Source organism: Rhyacophila brunnea, unplaced genomic scaffold (genome assembly GCF_057557595.1).
Source record: "Rhyacophila brunnea isolate RB1 unplaced genomic scaffold, BYU_Rbru_1.0 scaffold_20, whole genome shotgun sequence".
Lineage (NCBI taxonomy): Eukaryota > Metazoa > Arthropoda > Insecta > Trichoptera > Rhyacophilidae > Rhyacophila > Rhyacophila brunnea.
The window spans coordinates 937,665-958,046 of NW_028232860.1; the positions used below are offsets into that span (position 1 = coordinate 937,665).

The window sequence follows — 20,382 nt, forward strand, 5'->3', positions numbered from 1 at the left end:
GTCATACGCACAGTCGTTGCATACGGGTGCGAGTCATGGACGCTAAATATGAAAGCAGCTGAAATGGTGGACTGCTTTGAGAGAAAAATCCTGAGGCGGATATACGGACCCATGATGGTAGGGAGTGGAGAATTAGGTACAACACGGAATTATACCGCTTGGCGGAATTATATAAGATTCAATACTCTCCACCTTCAAAAAACTCCAGAGGCTAAACTGGGCAGGCCATGTCCAGCGCATGCCTGAGTCACGGATACCGAAGAAGAACCTCGTAGGAAACCCAGGGGGGAAAAGGTCAGTGTGAAAGCCACGCACACGATGCGGTGATAACATCACAAAAGATGCCAACCAGCTGCTAAAAATCAGGAACTGGAAAAGTCTTGCGGAGGACCGTTCCGGCTGGAGGACGGCGGTGGAGGAGGCCAGGGCTCGACTTGAGCTGTAGCGCCATCGAAGAAGAAGTGGCTAACATCCATTTCTCGTAAAATAGGCGTAGAACCCAATCTGGAATTTTGATTGTAAGAATACATTCAAATTAATATTGTTAAACGTGTCGAGTATGTCTCTATAGTCGTGTTTGCTTAAAAAGTGTAGTTTCTTCTTGTTGTCATTTTGCTCTAAATGAGAAAATATTTAAATAATCGCAGCATTAAGACACTCTCAAAAATATTTCATCTATAGATTCTGTCATCTTGTTGGAGCACTGGTTGCGAATCGCTGCAAGTGGTAAATTAACATGATAAAAGGAATTTCAAGATAAAATGTGTTGTCTTCTTTTGAATGTAATACACATTAATTTGTACAAATTCTGAGACACTTGTATACGAAATATTAGTTATTGTTTGACAGTTGATATTTCCCTAGTGACATTTTTTGATCACGCCATGTCCTCTTGAATTAAAATTAGACATGCGATCCCTCTATTATGTTTACTACAAATTATTTCTCTATAACTTTGAGAGTGCCTTATAAAATATTTTCATAATGTTAATAACTAAAGCTTGGTACAGACGTAACTGCATACTTGAGCAGTATACTAGCGCGAGTATACATAACGGACACAATATTATAGACTCATACGGCACAAGAATGTACATAAATGGTGTCATTTTGCGCTTAAACCGCGTCGTCAAAAAGCACGATGGAAAATACCCGAAAAGTGCAAACATACTATAATAGTAGAACAACTTAATCTTGAAATTGCGCAGATTGTGATTTTTTCGACTGCGCACGAATTACATAGGATAAATTTAATGATCGTCACCGTTACTATTTCCGACTGCTCTTGCATGAAGCAGGTAGGTATATTGCATAGTTTTTTTCTAGCTCGGTGTCGCTCTAACTACGTCATAATTTCTGACAAAACTATCGAATTTCACGCTTATGTGGTATGTTTATACATACACGTTCAGTTATACCTGTTGACATGACCCGGCTCACGGCTAGCTCAATAATGCTACCGGGCCGTCACTGAGGAGACTAGTGATGAATTAGGAGAGGTGGATCTCCTTTGTAGTATCACAACTTTTGAATTCCCGAATAAAACTCTCAGCTGGTGTGGTGCCGAATTTATTCAGGTACTAGAGTTCACGGTCACACAATAAGGTTAACTGTCATTGTTCCCGTAATTAGATCTCATTAAAGTATCAGCAAACTATTTATTTGTTCACTATAGGATCTCTGTGAAATCTTTCACAAATTCCCGAAAAGTCACACCTAATTCAGAGAATGTATACGCAGATATTCTTTGGATATTTTTAATTCATGAAATATTTTCCCATAAGAAAGAAAATATAAATTATTCTTTGGTCACACAGTATTAGGTTTATAAAAGAATAGAATTATTTTATTGTTGTTTATAAAGTTTATTTATGTTCACAGTGTATTTACAAATATTTATTTGTGTTTACAGACTTGTTTACAAAAGATTTGCTTAATGTTTACAAATTTATTTACTAAAATTTGTTTTTATGTTTATGAATTTGTTTACTAAAATTTATTTTATAATTATGTTTACTTAATAAAGTTTCAAAAATTTATTTTATAATCCCGAAAAGATTTGTAAAATTTATTATTACAGACTGAGTTTATTAATTTGTTTTTATAAAACAAATCCGATCGCGTAATTTATCTCGATTACGTCACCTCGTATGATGAGTAATGAAAAATAAAATTAATCCGCGAGCGCGTCACTATCGACAGATACGTAGTATTCGTGCTACGTTTTAGCAGCCGACGTCACTACCGACAGATACGTGTTATTCGCGCTACGTTTTGCCCGTCGAAGGGGACTTACTGGTACGTAGGAATCGCGAATGTACTGAGAACCGTGTCCCACAAGCTCGCAGAGAGGTCTGCTGCTTACTGGAGATCGCCGGTGAAGAGTGTAGAAACTAATGATTTTACGGGAAAAGTGGTCACCTTTTATACCCTCGGGATAGAGGTTTAACAGGAAACAGTCCGTAAGGGATAGCAGATGTATATCTTTCTCTCACGGGATAAATTTACGTATATCTCCCGTTCCTGGCAACTTTCTAATAGAGATATCTTCTAATTAAATCGGGTTAAAATTACTCTACCTTATTTTCACAAAATAAAGTTTCAATAGGGGTGTTTCAAGTACCCTCTAGAACGAGTCCCTTAAATACGCCGTTGCGATGACGTAAGCAAAATAGTTAATTTTATATGATTTTTCGTGTTCAAACGAAGGGGAAAGTTTCTAGCTTTCCATCGAGGTATCGGAATAAGTATTCGGGTACTAAATAAGGGAATGGCAGTCTTTAAATTTAAAATGTCAAAATGAAAGGTTGACACCCACGTACTAGTCCTTTCCACCACTCTTGGCCTTTTTAGGCCAATAGAATTTTACTAAGTTTTAATAAAACTATTTGGAGCCGCAGAAAACGTTTCATTCGATATTTACCTTTCGGACGAACATTATTACGTGAAAATACTATAATATTATACTTAACATTTCAACTTAAATATATAAATGCTTAATCCTAACAAGATGTTAATTACAAGCGACTACAAATTTATTTAGTCTTTAATAGTGACTTTTCCATAGTAATCTAAACGTAACCTTGAATCTATTTTTATCTGGCAACTCAACACAGCCGGGCCGTAAATTCTAGTCGGACAGAATTCAGTTAAGGTTCAAGGTCACGCGTCAATTTGTGTTTTTAGTTGTAGTATTTGATTCTTTTATTTATCCAAGATGCGATTAAGATTTATTATTGTTTATGGGTAGAAACCCATCTATACCAGAATCTTAAGTTTTTCCAATTGTTACTTTTACAATATTCATTATAGTTAGCGAGTTATAGCATTAACAAAATCTATAATTATAATTACGCGTCTATAGATATAGATACGCGTTTACAGTATTTTTATAACGGTAGTTAACTTCTATCTTGTATTGATAAAATTAGTATTAAAATTCTTTATTCACAATTATACAGTATATAAATTTATAAATATTCAATTTTCTTTTTCAATTTTCATACACTTCCATTATTGCTATAAAAGTTATTGAAGCATGTACTTGCTAAATTTTACGTAAACAATCTCTCCCATAACTCATTTTCTAAGTTTAATGGAGATTTCCCGGAAATTATTTCCAAAATAGATCGATTTGAATTTCACGACATGACATTTCGAGGTCTGTGGTCACAGCGTTCCAATCACACTTCAGCAGTCTCGATTCTTGGAGGCGAAATTTTTTACGTAAAATTTTATTACATTTACAAAGAAAAGGTAAACAACATACATTTTACTTCCTAATACTAAACGATTACGCTAGTGGTTACCTGTTCATAGTCTTTTTGACCATTTCTTCTCTGCTTCTTCCATAGTTTAGGACCATGGGACTTATATATTCTGTTTGTACCTTGTCGTGAGGTTGTCGCACGGCTATTTGAGAAGTAGAATTGACTACAAGGCTAGATTTGTATAGTTATGTCGTTAAACCATACTCTGCCATAAACACTAACTGAAGGTCGGCGTTTTTGTTCGTGTCACTGTGCTAGTATACAGTTTAGAAAATCGAACATTTTCTTCTCGAATATTTTTTGTTTTTGCGAGAAGTTAATGTTATCCACTTATTCTTATCGTGTCATCCCCTAACGGGGGTCGGCCAGCAGGGCGATCCTTGCTTTATCATCTACCTACTACCAGAAAATGCACTCGTACCAGTCACGGATGTTCTTAAGCCACGAATTGCGGCGTCGTCCTCTGCTACGCTTTCCGTTGATCTTTCTTTGTATGGCAAGTTGGGGAATGCTGTATTTCTGTCCTTTCATAACGTGGCCGAGGTACTGTAGTTTTCTGGTTTTGATACAACGCAACATTTTTCGATCCTTTCCCATTCGATCGAGAACGTCAACATTTATCACCCGGTCAGTCCAAATATACACATTTCACATTTCGAAATCATCACCTCTCCGTGACATCTCCTGGTTTAGCTTCCATAGAAAAGGATTAAGTGAACATAACATCGAACCATACGCACTAGCCACTTGTTCAACCTATTAGGTACATACTCTGGGTTCAAATATACACTGAAAAAAAATGTAAACTTTTGCCTAGCCCGGGATAGCATGTATATCGCTTAAGTATTAAGCTTCGTCTGTTGCCGGCTTAATCCACCAGAGTCCTTGAACCTCAGTCAAAGCCAAAAACCTAGTAAAATTGCCACACATGAAACATTTCTATGTTCGTGTAAAACAACGTACCTACCTTACTATAATATATAGTCAGAAATATCAACTTTTCAATGTGACTGTTGACTAACTAAAACTAAATTGGATACATCCCCCAGAGCAATAATACATCAATTCTTTATAAAACGCTATTTCAAATTTCATATTGTTTTACAAGTATTTGGTAAATTGAAACGGTAATACAACCCTGCCAATTTGTAATAAACCGAAATTAGTTGGTTGTATTTTTCTAACGCAGTATTTCTCATCGATTTTTAAGGCCATACTTCAGCTGAGGCATGGTCTAAAAAGATCGTGACTCGGCGATGCGCGGGTTGTGCAAATGACGCGAGCCGAACGAAATATAATTTGCCATAAAAATTCAATATGCGTCCTTTTAATGTTATGTTTATTATTATATTCGTAATAATAATAGTATATTCATTGACACGTTTTCTTTTTAAAGTACATGCGGAATGTTTTTTAGTCATCTTTACATGATTTAAGAATATATTCCTCCGACGCCATCACAAAACAAATTGACGTGTTCACGCCTCGACTGTCAGTCTCCGATTGGCGACGACTGCGAAATTTCGTTCCACATACTGTTGAAAATTATTTGCCGTTTCACTTACTCTTGACTTACTACACCACGAAAATGCTATCAAAGTAATATTTATGCTCATTTTCGACAAAAAAAACTTGTGTACAAAAAACCCAAACACTTATCTTGATATGCTCTTGAAGGTGTCATGGTCTTCTCAAACTCTTGGGGCTCCTACCATGGAGCCGTGAAATATTTCAGTATTAGAAAAGAAAAGTCATAAAAAACGTGCCAAAAAGCACTGGACGAGACCTGATACAAATCAGTCAAAATCTCGAGGTCGAATTTTCACAATACTTTATCCGACATCGACAGATACGAGGGTGGTTCAATAATTCCTTAGAAAAAAGCATTAAAACACTTTTTATTTTTGTATTTTTTTTTTTATTTCTCAACATAATCTCCTTGGAGCTCAATACACTTGATTAGACGTTTCTCAATTTTTTTTAAACCGTCAAAAAAATAAGTTTTCGGAAGGTCCTCAAAATAAGCATTTGTCCGATCGATGACTTCTTCATTTGAAAAAAAACGTTGTCCACTTAGCCATTTTTTTAAGTTTGGGAAAAGGAAAAAGTCACTGGGGGCTAAATCTGGCGAATACGGTGGGTGGTCGACCAATTCGAACTTCAATTCTTCAATTTTAGCCATTGATCGTAAACATGTGTGAACACGGGCATTGTCCTGATGAAAGAGGATTTTTTTCCTGTTTAAATGAGGCCGTTTTTCTTCAATTTTGTTTTTTAGCTGGTCCAATAAAGATGCATAATAATCCCCTGTTATTGTTTTTCCTTTTTTCCAAATAGTCAACGAAAATAATTTCACGTGCATCCCAAAATACAGTAGCCATAACCTTACCAGCTGATTTTACGGTTTTCGCCTTCTTTGGACATGGTTTGCCTTCGCAATCCACTGCTTTGACTGTTCTTTCGTCTCGGGAGTATAGTGGTGTATCCATGTTTCATTTACAGTCACAAAGCGACGAAAAAATTCATCCGGATTGCGTTGCATGAGCGACAACAGGGCTTTAGAGGCCACCACTCTATTGCGTTTATTGTCGACTGTGAGCAAACGCGGCACCCATCTTGCAGAAATATTTTTCATGCCCAATTTGTCATGTAAAATAGAAATGACGCTACCTTTTGAGATCCCTGTAACCTCAATTATCTCATTCAACTTTAATCTTCGGTCACTTAACACCATATCGTGGATTTTATTGATCATTTCTGGTGTAGTCACCTCTACAGGACGTCCTGAGCGTGGTTCATCCTTTGTTGATGTACGACCACGTTTAAATTCATTTAACCAGTTATAAATAGTTGCAAGTGAAGGAGCAGATATGCCGTGAACTAAATCCAACTCATTTTTTATTTCCTTTGCTGTTAACCCTTTTATATTAAAATGTTTAATAACAACTCTAAACTCAATTTTCTCCATTTTCCATTTTTCCATTTTCCACAAGCCATTTTTTTTTTTAAATGTACGAGAAACACACAACAACCCGACCGATCTGATTGAAACTTCGCAGCATACTGAATCGGTAGTGCCGCTGCATGAAAACAAACCGCTTACAGTACTAGTCGCGCCACCTGTCGGCTTTTCTAAGGACTTATTGACCCACCCTCGTAATCTACTAAGATTTATAAATTATTTAGATTTTTTAGTTAAATTTTTTTTATACAAAATTTAATATAGGACCTTGATTTTTTTCAGTGTCAATCATTGTAAACGAATGTTATGTTATTTCTCTCTTTCTCACACATTTAAATATAAAGTATTCGTATTATATTCCTGTCTCATTCGGAAACAATTGAGACAATACAAATAATGTTATAATGCAACTATGAAGATTTTTTTAGTTACTGTCAACAAGCTGAACAGGAGTTCGCATTTCAAACATCGTACTGGATATTGATTTATTATGTAAATAATTACAAGACAAAAAGAACTTTTTATATACCACGTTTTTAAATTTTCTGTTGAATCATATAAACTTGACAATTCTATGTATTAATAATTTAGGACAAATAAGGCAATTGTCAACAAATCATTTTTTTGCTATTTTGCAACAAAAAAGTAAGTATAGAATACTGAAATGTCATTTTGATTTCCATAGTAACGCACGTATATATTAATAATTTAGTTGCCAGGACCACCCACTTAGCAACCAATGGTAGTGGATTGGATTACGGATTTCTTCCGAAATAACTTTTCATACAAAACAGAATTAACTGAAAATGAATTCAATTCTGCTTAAGGGGGGGGACATGCTCGTCGAAGGTCAAAATTGAGTTTTTATTGTATTTTCAAACCATGATCCTGGACACTCCTTAAACGTTGTAGATAAACTATTTATATAATTTTGAAGCCTTATTATCCTTTATAGTTATTTTAAACATTTGATGACTGCATAAAGTATTTTTGTTACATAAAATAGTATTCTTTTAAACCTCTCGCTCTAATGTTTTAGAATATAGTCATATTTCGGTACATAACTGTGCAGTGCAGTTTAAAAAAAATAAAAAAAATCGGTTAGGTACATGTTCAAACACGCGCGTTAACATAATTTTACTCCCTACTTTAATTATAGTTTGTCAATTTATGGCTACGGCCGTATGTTGTAGCTTAACCACTAGGGAATGACAAAAGAAATGGCGTATTTCAAAAAAACACTACCTTATTCTTAGGTCAATTATTATTATAAGCAATCATTATTCATAAGATGTTTATCACACTTAAATGGTCAAAGACATAGCATATAATAAGTATCTTTAGAATCAACTTCAAATGTGTTAATCTTGCCGATTTTTTGAATAATAAAATGCCTAATTCTTGTCAAATTTGGGATCACAGAGATTATCAATATAATTTTTTATCGTGAATATTTTACAAAAATTATCTCGTAATAAATTATACTAATGGTTTCATAAATGCGTTTAAAAATTAATAAACGTAAAAAATCTTAACACCACTGCACAGTTATGTACCGAAATATGACTATATTCTAAAACATTAGAGCGAGAGGTTTAAAAGAATACTATTTTATGTAACAAATATACTTTATGCAGTCATCAAATGTTTAAAATAACTATAAAGGATAATAAGGCTTCAAAATTATATAAATAGATTATCTACAACGTTTAAGGAGTGTCCAGGATCATGGTTTGAAAATACAATAAAAACTCAATTTTGACCTACGACGAGCACGTGGGCCGTTAAAGATGGCCAAAAGTATTAAAAGAATGCATTGTTTTATTCTGTCGTGTTCTGATATATTCTAAAAGTTTAAAATGTCTATTTAGTCGGGAAGTTAGTTCAAAATCGATTGGAAGATTTGTACTCTATAAACAACCACCGGACAAACAAGAATATGAGCTAAGAAAAACGTGGTAAAATAGGCGATCAAACCCCTCTTATTAAATTGTTTTTGTAGGCTGTAGCTGCAATGTATTAGACTCTAATACAAAACGGAGGCTCCTAGTAGATTAATAAAATGTAATTCCGCAATTAAAATATTCCTATCAGTTTTTAATGATACTCACACTTCTTGCTTTTTTGGTCCTTCGCTGGTCTCCTCCAGTTGTTTACCAGTGTCAGGTCCTAGACATCTTTCCTCAGCGAATTCTTGGTCTTCCTATACGTCTTTGCCACGTTGGACATCCATTAATAATCTTATACCGGGTTATCCGTACTCCTCCATTATTCATGGGTCCATTTATACGCCACAGAATCTTTCTTTTGAACCTATCGGTAGTTGCCAACGATTTGGTTTAGGATTCAGATATGTTTTAAATTTATTGTTTAAGTAGGGTCCCCTCTACGAAGGTTGGCAATACTATTATAAAATTGATCTCCCCATTTAAGACTGCCGACCGAAACAACAAGACTGCGCTCTAAAAGAAACCATGTCATTAGATTCTTCAGCAATGATATTAGCTTTGTTTCTAGATTTCTTTTCGTTGAGTTCTCCTTTCTAGTATGATAAATTGTACGAGGTATATTCACCAGATATCGTCACAATATGTGCAAAATAGTTCTTAATTATCCTAGCTGCAATTTAACTTCATCATTATAAGTACCTTTATTTTATTACCAGCAGATAAAATATACATACTGGTGGCGCTTCTAACAGTGGACTGTAATTTTAAGGTGATGGTGGTGGATTACGGATCTAAGGGGGGGGGGGGGTTACACAGGATGCCAGACACTGACCTTTATGTTGAGAGAGCTGGCGCACGCTGGGGCCGGTTCGGTGTTCACGCACTCACGCACTGGTAAACGGATGGTACACTTTGGATGGATGATATATTATGAAGTTGATGAATGATGATGATAAGTTCAGGATAGATGATATAGACGCGGCGTTCACTCAAACCGTAACAGATTTAGTGTAACGAAGGTCAAACATATGCGTTTTGAGCATAACATACGCGCTCGGCTGTCTTGGAGTAACTTCATGTTATTCGCAATCACGGTCATCTTATGACCTGTAATTGCTCGTCACCTGGTCTTTTGACAATAATAAATAAGGATGTTAGGTAGGTGGGGGAATCAGTAATGACGCCCTATATATTTGGCGCAACCACATACATAACGATTACAAAATTATTTACTATTTTCCTGTTCTTTTTTCTTCCTAGGTTCCTCTTGAAGATTTGCAACAGGCTTCAAGCCTTCTTGTTCAGGCGTTGGATATCAGGCGCCGCTACATGGCAACATCCCACCAGAACTTTCCCTCCATGACAGGTCGCTTCCTCAGGACACTTGGACCCGAAGATCCCCTCCAGCCCAACGGGCACGTTGAAGTGCAGCATGACGACAGAATGACAATTGAAGGTAAAGATTATTGTCTAAATGTACAGTGTACCGTTTACTTGAGACAGTTGCGAGATTAATGCCCATTGTTAGATAAATAATTTCATTTTTCAATGGCAACAGGACAGTCAACTCAAAAATTATTTACATAAACTTTGTTGTGTATTTTAATTTTAATTCAAATTTAAAACTCGAGCGTAACAAATAATATATTGTTATCTTTTACCGTAAAGTATCATCTTTCTAGTGTTGCTAATATCAAAGGTCAAGACCTCATTTTTGTTCAAAATAAACACCGGCAAGTGTCTGGCGCGAAGTCTCCTATTGACATTTTGGTCTTCGGCAAACAAAGATTAGCACGGTGCTTACATAAATAGGTACATTGTAATCGTTACATGAAATTAAACAATGTGAGACTCGTGTTAGGATCGGTGTTCATAATATAGCTACTTAAGCAACTCATATGTGAATATCATATTTTGCAGTTCTGTAGAACTCGTACATTTTTTATGTTCGGGTTCATTGAAAAATATCACATGGGGTCAGTTCTGTCAGATTGAAGTTCGGAAACCCTGTTTGCACGGTTAGGGTTCGGTTTAAAAAAAAACGGATATTGATAATGCTTTTAACATGAAATTCCTGGCCGTTATTGCTCATCGTCAGCCTGCTCCGACAGTCACTAATAAATGGTGCTACAATTTCAGTTCGATACACTGCTCGGTGAAGGTTTTTACAAATTTTCACCATTCTTCTCGGTTCATTGTCTTCAATATTGTCGCCAAATTAAATTATTTTATCGATCCAGCGCGCCGGTTTGGGGCAGATTATTTTGTACCTCTTGGGCACCACTTAATTACTGCATTTGGAAAGTGATCATTTCGTTTTTGAGTGATGTGCCCGGTCTATCTATATTGCCATTTTATTTTTTGGCGAATTTTATCACCGAGATCTTAAAATTACACATTAATCGCATCAAACGCTTGTCGACATTTTTATCTTTAGCGGGTAAACAAAATTAACGATGTTGAACAATGTGGGACTCGATGATTTTTTCATTTCTAAATATTGATATAAGGCTTTAATTTCATGACCTTTCACGATTCATTACGTACAAAAGCGCAAAGTGCATCTGCACCTCTCTACATACCTACATTAAATTATTGTTGGCGCTCGCTGCCAATCTACTATGCGTTTACGATTGACCGATATCCAAAGATTAGCCATTATCTATGCTGAATCTATGTAAATACGATTGCGAGAATGAATTTTAAAACAAACAAAAAGGCATGTATTGATTATAATATGGTTTTGAAAAAATCTTAGAACCGGGTTCAGAATATGAATTCGACGGTGCCTTACCCAAAAAAAAGAAGGCGTTCCTCACCTCTTGTTATGCGTCAATGACGAGCTGTTTGTTGGCGAATTTACAATCTGCATGTAAAGTCGCCCAGTGTCATTATCGAACAAGCTAACAAGCAGATTGTAAACAATCTACCGAGAAAAGTTGAAAGCCGGTCAACTTTACACACTACACCCCTACGTGTGGGGCCTACTGCGTCTGCGTAGTAGAGCGTAGTAGTGACCTCCCGGTAAAAAACGAACTACGTTCTGTCAAAATAGTCGCTAGCTTGTTGGCTTCTCAGCGAATCGAAAGTTTTGTGTGTCATCAATCATCATCACAATCGAAGTAGCTGAATCGCCCGCTTTTAAATTCGCCAACAAACAGCTCTTAAAGTAGCTCAATGTAATTGACGCATTAGCATACTTGCGATTTTTTCCACTGGAACCAAATCTACAATAAATGCGTGGTTTCACACCTCTGATTAGCGCACAACACCGCGTGTATTTTTAATCTCTTGTAGCATTCATTGCTTTGTATGTCTGTCTATATTGGTAGTATGGCGATGTGATATTAGATGAGAGATGCTATTTTCGGAACGCATATTTAATTAGTCAAAGAATATTTGCGGACTTCATTATCATGAGTGTAATATAAAATAATGATATTAAATGCATTTTATTGATTATTATTATGAACTTTTTCACACATGTGTCGCTAATCTACGTATGAATGTTTGTTTTTTGTCAGGGTTTCGAACCGGAACTGCACCGAAAACCAGAAAAACCGTTGTTTTTACCGGAACAAAAACCGGAACCGAACCGATATATTATTATATTTATTATATTTTTTCTTGAACCGGAACGAAAACCGAAACGAAAAAAAATAACGGTCGAAACCTGGTGTTTGATAGGATCTCAACCTCCAAATCATCAGTGAAAATGTGTTCTTTGTATAAGAAAGCGTAATTTAAAATTTTAAGTGTACCAGTGGCGTGCGGTGATTTTCGCTTGTAGGGATGCTGTTCAAAAAAAAAAACTTACTAGTTAGGTACTACATAAATTATTTATAGGACTTAGGTAGCAATAATTAGGTATACACTGTATGACTAGGTATATGGTATTGTGTAGTTGCTCAGCAATATTCTAAAAATATTGACATTACAATACTACCACTAGAGGAAGTTAAAGTTCTGATAGAATTGCACAATAAATTAATATCATTACATTGTAGTTTATCGCTTATTTATGATGATGCTCCGTGTCCACAGCATCTATGGACCGTACGAAATACGAAATTATTGCCGCATCTTGCAAAATGCTTGTATCTTGTCATTAGTCCACATACCACAGCTGCATCAAATTCACATGTTACACACACATTTATATAAATACACATTTACTGATCATTTATTTATTTTTCTTTCTTAGATCATCCAGTCCACGTCCCGGCATCTGTGGGTGACCCCTGGGACTGCGTGATGCCACCAACCAAAAACTACATAATGAAGCCCGTCAAAGGCGTCTTCCAGGTGTACGCCAACGAGGAAGATGCAACCAACGATAAACCCTTGGACTACCCTTATACAAAACTCCCGGAGTTCGTGCAAGACATGAACATTCTCTGCAGTATGATAGCTGATGGACCACTGTGAGTACACTGCGAGCAATCTGACAATGCCTAGTTTGTGGAATTTAATAAAAACACGTCCTGTCTACAAAGATGATGACGTGATTTGATTTTACAATTAATTTATTTATAACAAAGAACGTTCCATTCTTAAACTTTATACATATTCAGTTTTGAATAAAAAATTAACAAAATCAAATTGAACAAAAACTATCAATTTTATTTCATCTGATTTATTGCTTAGATTGAAAAAAAAGGTAAATCACCATTTCCACTCCGTAACAGATGTGAAGCAGTCTTCACGGAGATTATTCTACAAGGATTGATTATTTGGCATTCCTCCAACTCATTGGTTTCATGCCTGGATTAGTGATTTCCAACATTTTTCGTGGAACCCTTGAAACATTTTATAAAATCACGTTGCACCGTTCCCTACTGGTACAGACTGACCTGAAGCTTTTGAGAATTCTAGCAGAGCTCCCAACTCCAAACTGCCGAAACCAAGGTTGTGAATCCTGCTTGAATGAAAACACATAAAAAAAATTGACGAGGTTGAATGCGTGACAATGGTGATTTATCTTATTTTAAAATGTTTTATTTGATACCCGATAAGTACCTACTTGCTTTGCTGACTTAATCATCTGACTCTTAAGAATGTTGTTTATCTTCTCTTTCTTCCAGGAAATCATTCTGCTACCGCCGGCTGAGTTATCTTTCTTCAAAGTTCCAGTTACACGTTTTGCTCAACGAGCTGAGAGAACTGGCTTCCCAAAAGGCAGTGCCGCATAGAGACTTTTACAATATTCGGTAATTATTAATGCCTTCATTAATTCAACATCCAATCAAAAGATACCGCATACTTCACATTATCATCAGTCATTGAATGATTTCTGGAAATGCAATTTATTTATTGTAACATTTTCTATGCCTCACGATATTACTATGGCATTATCTGACCGGTCGCAGATTTTTAACGGCACACGTTGACTGTAGAGGGAAGCTTTACTTCGCTGTAATACCGATAATTTGTGGATTAGTATTTCATAATTATTCAAACAGATGCCATTGTGTGTTTAATTTTTTACATTATGCAAATCAATCGACAGTGGCTTGAGTAACTTGGTAACTTTAGTAACTTGAGTTTCAGACGTGATAACTTGCGAAATTTGTATGTACGGCCTGTCGATCACTGCCTCATAGAGTGAGAAAACTCGCTGAAGGCATAGAACCTATGTGGGAATTATATGGACAGACTTCAATATGTTCACATGCATAAAAACAAAGAACACGTTATAGAATAGTCATAAATATAGTAGAAATATGTAGTTAGGTTACAATCGAGTGAGTTAAAATAATCATATTTTAAGATTTCAGAAATTGTAAAACAACATCCATTTAAATTTACCTCTCATAAGTGGAATATATCAATAAACGATTGTATTCAGATTAAGTTGTTGACAACATGACATGAAACATAATATAAAGAAAAATAATTAATATAATAAAAACAATGAATTACAAAATTATACAAAGTTTATGAATGTAAAATGTATATGCAAGATTTTATTCGGATTAATAAATAAAAAGAAGTTTTAATACTGCACGCATCAACTTGTGAGTTATGGCCTTCTTTCTAAGCTACTTAACTCAGATAGTCACTACTCCTTTCATTTATTCCAGCAAAGTGGACACTCACATCCACGCAGCGTCTTGCATGAACCAGAAGCATTTATTACGTTTCATCAAGAAAACTTTGAAGAGACACGCGGATGAAGTGGTGACCTGCCAGCGTGGTACCGCCATGACCCTGAAAGAAGTCTTCCAGTCTATGAACCTCACCACTTATGATCTCACCGTAGACATGCTGGATGTTCACGCTGTAAGTAGCGGCAGAATGTTTTTGTTTTATTTTTATTATGTTATTCATCAACCAATATATTGCAATAGTACCTGTCTCGTTCCAGATCTCCGTCTGATCAGTAATAGATAGAGCACTTATACTATTGTTAGCTTAAAACACTTGAGGGTGTCCAATCACGGCAGATGGTGGAACAAACTCTAATCTTTATCAGTTTTATAGGGTTGTTCATTAAGAACCAGTGATCTTTGCACGGTCCTTCAGTATTGATAGTCTCCCAGGATGCATGGCATGTGGTGCCGCACCAGATCCATACCTTAAAAAATTCCGGATCATCAAACAGTATCAGTCTCCATTAACGGTCAGTGTCTCACCCGCCTCATCTTGGAAGAAATACGGGCCAATGATACCGCTAGATGAAATGAATGGATGCTCTTAAATCTTTTGAGGATTTTCACTTGCTCAGATTCGAAAGTTTGTTTGTTGACGAAGCCATTCTGCCAAAAATGAACTTTAGTCACAAAACACAATTTTCTTGGCTAAATCGGGGTTGACGTTCATTGAGTACGATTGATTATCGGAGATCGGGTGAACTGTATACCACATCATATTAACAGATAGTTAGCAAACACAGACGAATACAACTGTCTGAGAAAGATGACAAAGTTTTTGATAGATAACCTCAATCGAAGATACTGTTACCCTATTAAAAAACCTTGTATATTTACCATAGACATCTGCCTAAGTAAGTTTAAAGTACATGCTACTTTTATATGCAAATTAGCAGTCCTTCTTTTGCCATCACTTCCATATGTTTAAGCTCCATCTTTTCTTCATTATCTTTAGGAATAAGTAATACATATTGTGTGTTTATTATAATTGTATATACATTGTCTTTCCGACAATATTAATTGTCTAATATGCTATTTTCTATTTCAGGACCGTAATACTTTTCACAGATTTGACAAATTTAACGCAAAATACAACCCCATTGGTGAGAGTAGGCTCAGAGAAGTGTTTTTGAAGACTGACAATTACCTCAATGGAAAATATTTTGCAAGCATCATCAAGGTAAGCTAACACTCTAGAATATGACATTACACAAAGTTAATGAATTAGGAACATAGATTTTACAGGCCTAACACACTGTTGCTGGTGAATTATCAATGAAGATGGGGAGAAGGGTTTCGATGAATTGGTTAGGCCAGTAGTGTATCTCACCCAGAACCAGTCTCGAGTACCGAACATGAGAAGCTTTCAATAGACTGAAAACTATGGTAGGTCGTACCAGAGACAATATGGTGAAATGGGGACTCTCTGTTGATCAAACCTCCATTTTCCTACAAGCGCAGGAAAATGGTGTTGCTTTTGCTGATTTCTGGACACCCTGTAGTCATTGAATACCTGAAAGAAAGTTTAAAGTAGGCTTGAGAATGGGTCGATTGTTTGGGCTATGTGACAGCCTTGTGGTGAAGAAGGAAAGAATTTTTTGAGACTTTTTTACTTGGGCATGGTTACATAGTGTAGTTTTTTTTTTTTTTTTTTTTTTTCGACCATGTCCGATCCTAATAGGATCATATGGGCCTTCACAGAGTAGAGGTTTGTATTAACAGATTTTGTTTTTTACGAGAAATGGATGTCAGCCACTTGCTCAACCTATTAGGTCCATACCCTGACTCACACACAAATTGAAAAACAATATGTGTACTTGCCAGACCCAGGATTCGAACCTGAGACCCACGGCGTGATAGTCCAACGCTCAAGCCGCGCGACCACCGTGGGTGTCAAAGTGTAGTTTAAGAGTTAGAAAATATTTTTATGTTCCATATTTTGTCATAACTGAGAAATGTGAATTCCTGATAACCATCTGATACACCCCTGTTACAGGCGGGCTTCTCCCGGTGTAAAATAATCATTTAGTAGCTTAAGTCGAAACGTAACCCTGACCTCTAGAAACGGCTTCATAAAACATCTAATCTGATTCCTTGCTCAACCACGTAAGTATTTTTTATTCATATGTAAAGGCCTTCGTCCGGTGTGTGAAAATCGCATATTGGGCGGAGGTGTAATTAAGATAAATTTAATTTAATTTAAAAAGTATAAATGATGATGGATGAAAGCGATAATTTTAATATTATATTATATTAAATATAATAAATCCTCGCGCGCCGGCGCCAGGGTCAGGCTCGTGATTCGCCGAATCAAAGATCATGCGATAAAATTTGGCCAATCACGAGAGTCGTTTTTGCTGGACGGTGTCGGTACGCGAAATTTAAAAAAAAAAGAAAGTTAGTAAGCGTCCCCTTTCCGACATATACGGACCTGCGTAACTAATTGTAAAAACCTAAACATGTAAAGAAAGTATAAAATATAAGCTAATACCAAGTTACACGAGACAGACGTGGTTTTATTTAATTCCACCCTCAAATATATCGTACTTTTCTTTTGTGAATCCGGGGTTCGATGGACGCCTGAGCTAGCCGCTGGAACCCCGGGGATCTCACATCGCTGAATCGGGAACATCAGTTGTTTGTTCTCCCATTTGCGGATATAAACCATCCCCTTTAACACCTACTTTTGATTACATGGTAGATAAATTCAATTCTGCTTCACATTCTCTTTTTGATATTTTTTACTACTCTTTGTATTTTGATATTTCTAGGAAGTAGCTTTCGACTTGGAGGAAAGTAAATACCAGAATGCGGAACTCAGGCTTTCGATTTACGGTAAAAATTCAATGGAATGGCTGAAACTTGCAAGATGGGCGATCAATTACAACGTGTACTCTGACAATGTCCGTTGGCTCATTCAAATCCCAAGACTTTTGTAAGTACTCCATTCCATCTAAATAGTATTGCGACAGTTCTTGCATTGTTCGAGCGAGTGCAACTAATTATTGTAAGTTTAATTTAACAAACAAGACAGTTTGGGTACTGTAGTCATATTTACCTCTTTTTCATTGGTTATGAATATAGCAATATATCTTCTTTCCAAGTTTTAATTCTTATTCGAGAATAAAGGTTCTCTGGTACAACTATACTAGGTATCATAATAGTTTTTGTTTTCACATTATTCTAGTGATATCTTCAAGCTAAACAAAATGATGGTAAACTTCCAAGAAATACTGACCAACATATTCCTGCCACTGTTTGAAGCCACAAACAATCCTGAGGAACATCCAGAACTGCATAAATTTTTGCAGGTTCGTTATTTACATGCAATATTCATATTTCAGCCTCGGACCATATGGAAAAATATTCTCTTCGATCTACCTCCATGTCTGGTTGCATTGCAATGATCAGATGATAGTATTTATCCAGCGATTTTCTATTTGTTGAGCAAATTATTATATCTGAACAATGTACCATGCGGACAAATTGTACACATAGATGGACTCACAAGTGAAATCAAAAACTGTTGATATTGAAGAAAATTAATAATCTCTATGACCTCTATGACTATAACTTTAGGTGTGGTGATTTGAAAAATTAAAAGCTTCCAATACACTCGCATTATGGCATTAGCGCCAAGGTCACGCCTCAAGTTATAATTATTGTCGGTCTATAATACTATGCATTGGACCGTCCATTTTATAATTCTGAATATTTCGAGTTTACAATCAAATAAATGAGTTGCACCAGTGGATTTAGCCATTATAATGCAGCAATTTCACCGATCAATAGTTATCCAACAATCTTTAAAAATTCCATATTGGAGTAGAAATGGTAATATATTGTGGATTAGGCCGTGGTGTTCAAAGTTTGCGGTAGTCCCAGGGGTGCCGCAGGCTATTCGAAAAAAAATATAATTTCTGAAATCTCAATTCAATGCGTTAATGCACGATCACAATGATAGATTCATATGGTTCGGTAGCTGCTTTCTTCAGATGATAATGAAATTTAGACAGGTCTTTCCTTATCATAGACACTAAATATAGTATGTAATGTTATGCATGTAGTCAATGTCGGATATGACTTCACTTCTGAACCAATCACCGATTAGCATGCTCAATATTAAAAGGAATTCTGAACGGAGAATTTTGAATTGACTGCTCAGTATGTATAGACATTTTTTAGGATCCTGAAAGAATCATTGTGCACTAAGGGCAGAGTGAAAACTTTAGAAACCACTGGTCTTAACCCTTCGGCTTTCTTATTGTGTAATGTTAGTAATATTATAACTAACTGAAATAAAGATTAATATGTATATTTTTTTTTCTCCGATAGTATGTAATTGGCTTTGATTCCGTGGACGACGAAAGCAAACCAGAAAACCCTCTCTTCGACAAAGATGTTCTGACACCTGATCAATGGGACGATGAGGAGAATCCTCCTTATGCTTATTATCAATATTACATGTACGCCAACATGACAGTGCTTAACCACTTCAGGAAGTAAGTAGACACATTAAAATAATTACTTTGTGTTATGATACGTGTTATACATGTCACATTAATGTTTTATTTTGATTCAAGGGAAATGGGAATGAATACGTTTGTGTTGAGGCCTCATTGCGGTGAAGCCGGCCCTGTCCAGCATCTGGTGTGCGGTTTCATGATGGCTGAGAATATATCTCATGGTCTTTTACTTAGGAAGGTAATATATAAGCATAATTTCTGCTCTGACCAGTGTTTGTTGCAAAGCAGTAACCGGCCATGAAACATTCTCTGGCTGCAGGCTGGTGTGCTTTGATTTATTACTAGCTATGTAATGCAAACAACTACAAAGTTGAACAGTATAATTTCATATCAAATGATGTACCTCGCCAGTCTACAGTGACTGGTCGTGGTTACGTAGTCCTTATTCCAATCATTGGTAGAATTATTGTCTAAAGCGTAATACATATAAATACATATTAGTCGCAAAGAGTGCCTGTTCAAGGGAGGTAGGCAATGTGTCACCGAAAGATAGTGCTAGGTCAGTTATACTTCTGGGATTTGAAAATGAATTTTGTTTCATCTTCAGTATTTTACTGATAAACGTAAAGAAGACAATATGCAGCTTTATTTAGCCAGTCGTGAGATCGATTCCATGACCCATGTCTTCATTGATGGCCACTCTACCAACTTCGAGTACTATTGTCACCTCCGAAAGGGGGGGGGGGGGGGTGTAGGTAAATGCGCTGGACCCCCCTGATGATGTAATGTCATGTCAAGTCACAGTGGTATCGTCTGCTTCTTTCGGGGACATGTTTGTGTTGATTGACAACGCGGAAGTACAGGCGAAAACAGGGCGTTTATTGTTCGGAATATGAATACAATAAAGTACAGCGTACAAAATATTTAACAAAAAAATATTTTAAAAAAAATAATTAAATTTAAAATGGCAGTGACGCCGGGAGCGCGGCGCCACAGCCGACGTCACGCTCCTCGAGAGTTCGAAAACCGAATGCCCCTAATAGGGGCTGGTAGGGCAGAGTAGGTAGTAATAAGTACCCAACA

At 36.2% G+C, this 20,382-nt stretch overlaps 1 protein-coding gene across 9 annotated transcripts in view; it reads left to right on the top strand.

Annotated features, from left to right (window-relative positions):
• The window catches only part of AMPdeam (AMP deaminase), a 123,569-nt gene that overhangs the window by 86,517 nt on the left and 16,670 nt on the right, over nucleotides 1-20,382 (top strand). For all 9 annotated transcript variants that reach the window (XM_085948458.1, XM_085948457.1, XM_085948460.1 and 6 more), the window contains 9 exons: nucleotides 9,942-10,137; nucleotides 12,886-13,105; nucleotides 13,766-13,891; nucleotides 14,765-14,963; nucleotides 15,882-16,013; nucleotides 17,605-17,768; nucleotides 18,021-18,144; nucleotides 19,169-19,335; nucleotides 19,417-19,537. In XM_085948458.1, coding sequence (XP_085804584.1) covers nucleotides 9,942-10,137; nucleotides 12,886-13,105; nucleotides 13,766-13,891; nucleotides 14,765-14,963; nucleotides 15,882-16,013; nucleotides 17,605-17,768; nucleotides 18,021-18,144; nucleotides 19,169-19,335; nucleotides 19,417-19,537 — 1,449 coding nt within the window. The remainder of the gene's footprint in view (nucleotides 1-9,941; nucleotides 10,138-12,885; nucleotides 13,106-13,765; nucleotides 13,892-14,764; nucleotides 14,964-15,881; nucleotides 16,014-17,604; nucleotides 17,769-18,020; nucleotides 18,145-19,168; nucleotides 19,336-19,416; nucleotides 19,538-20,382) is intronic.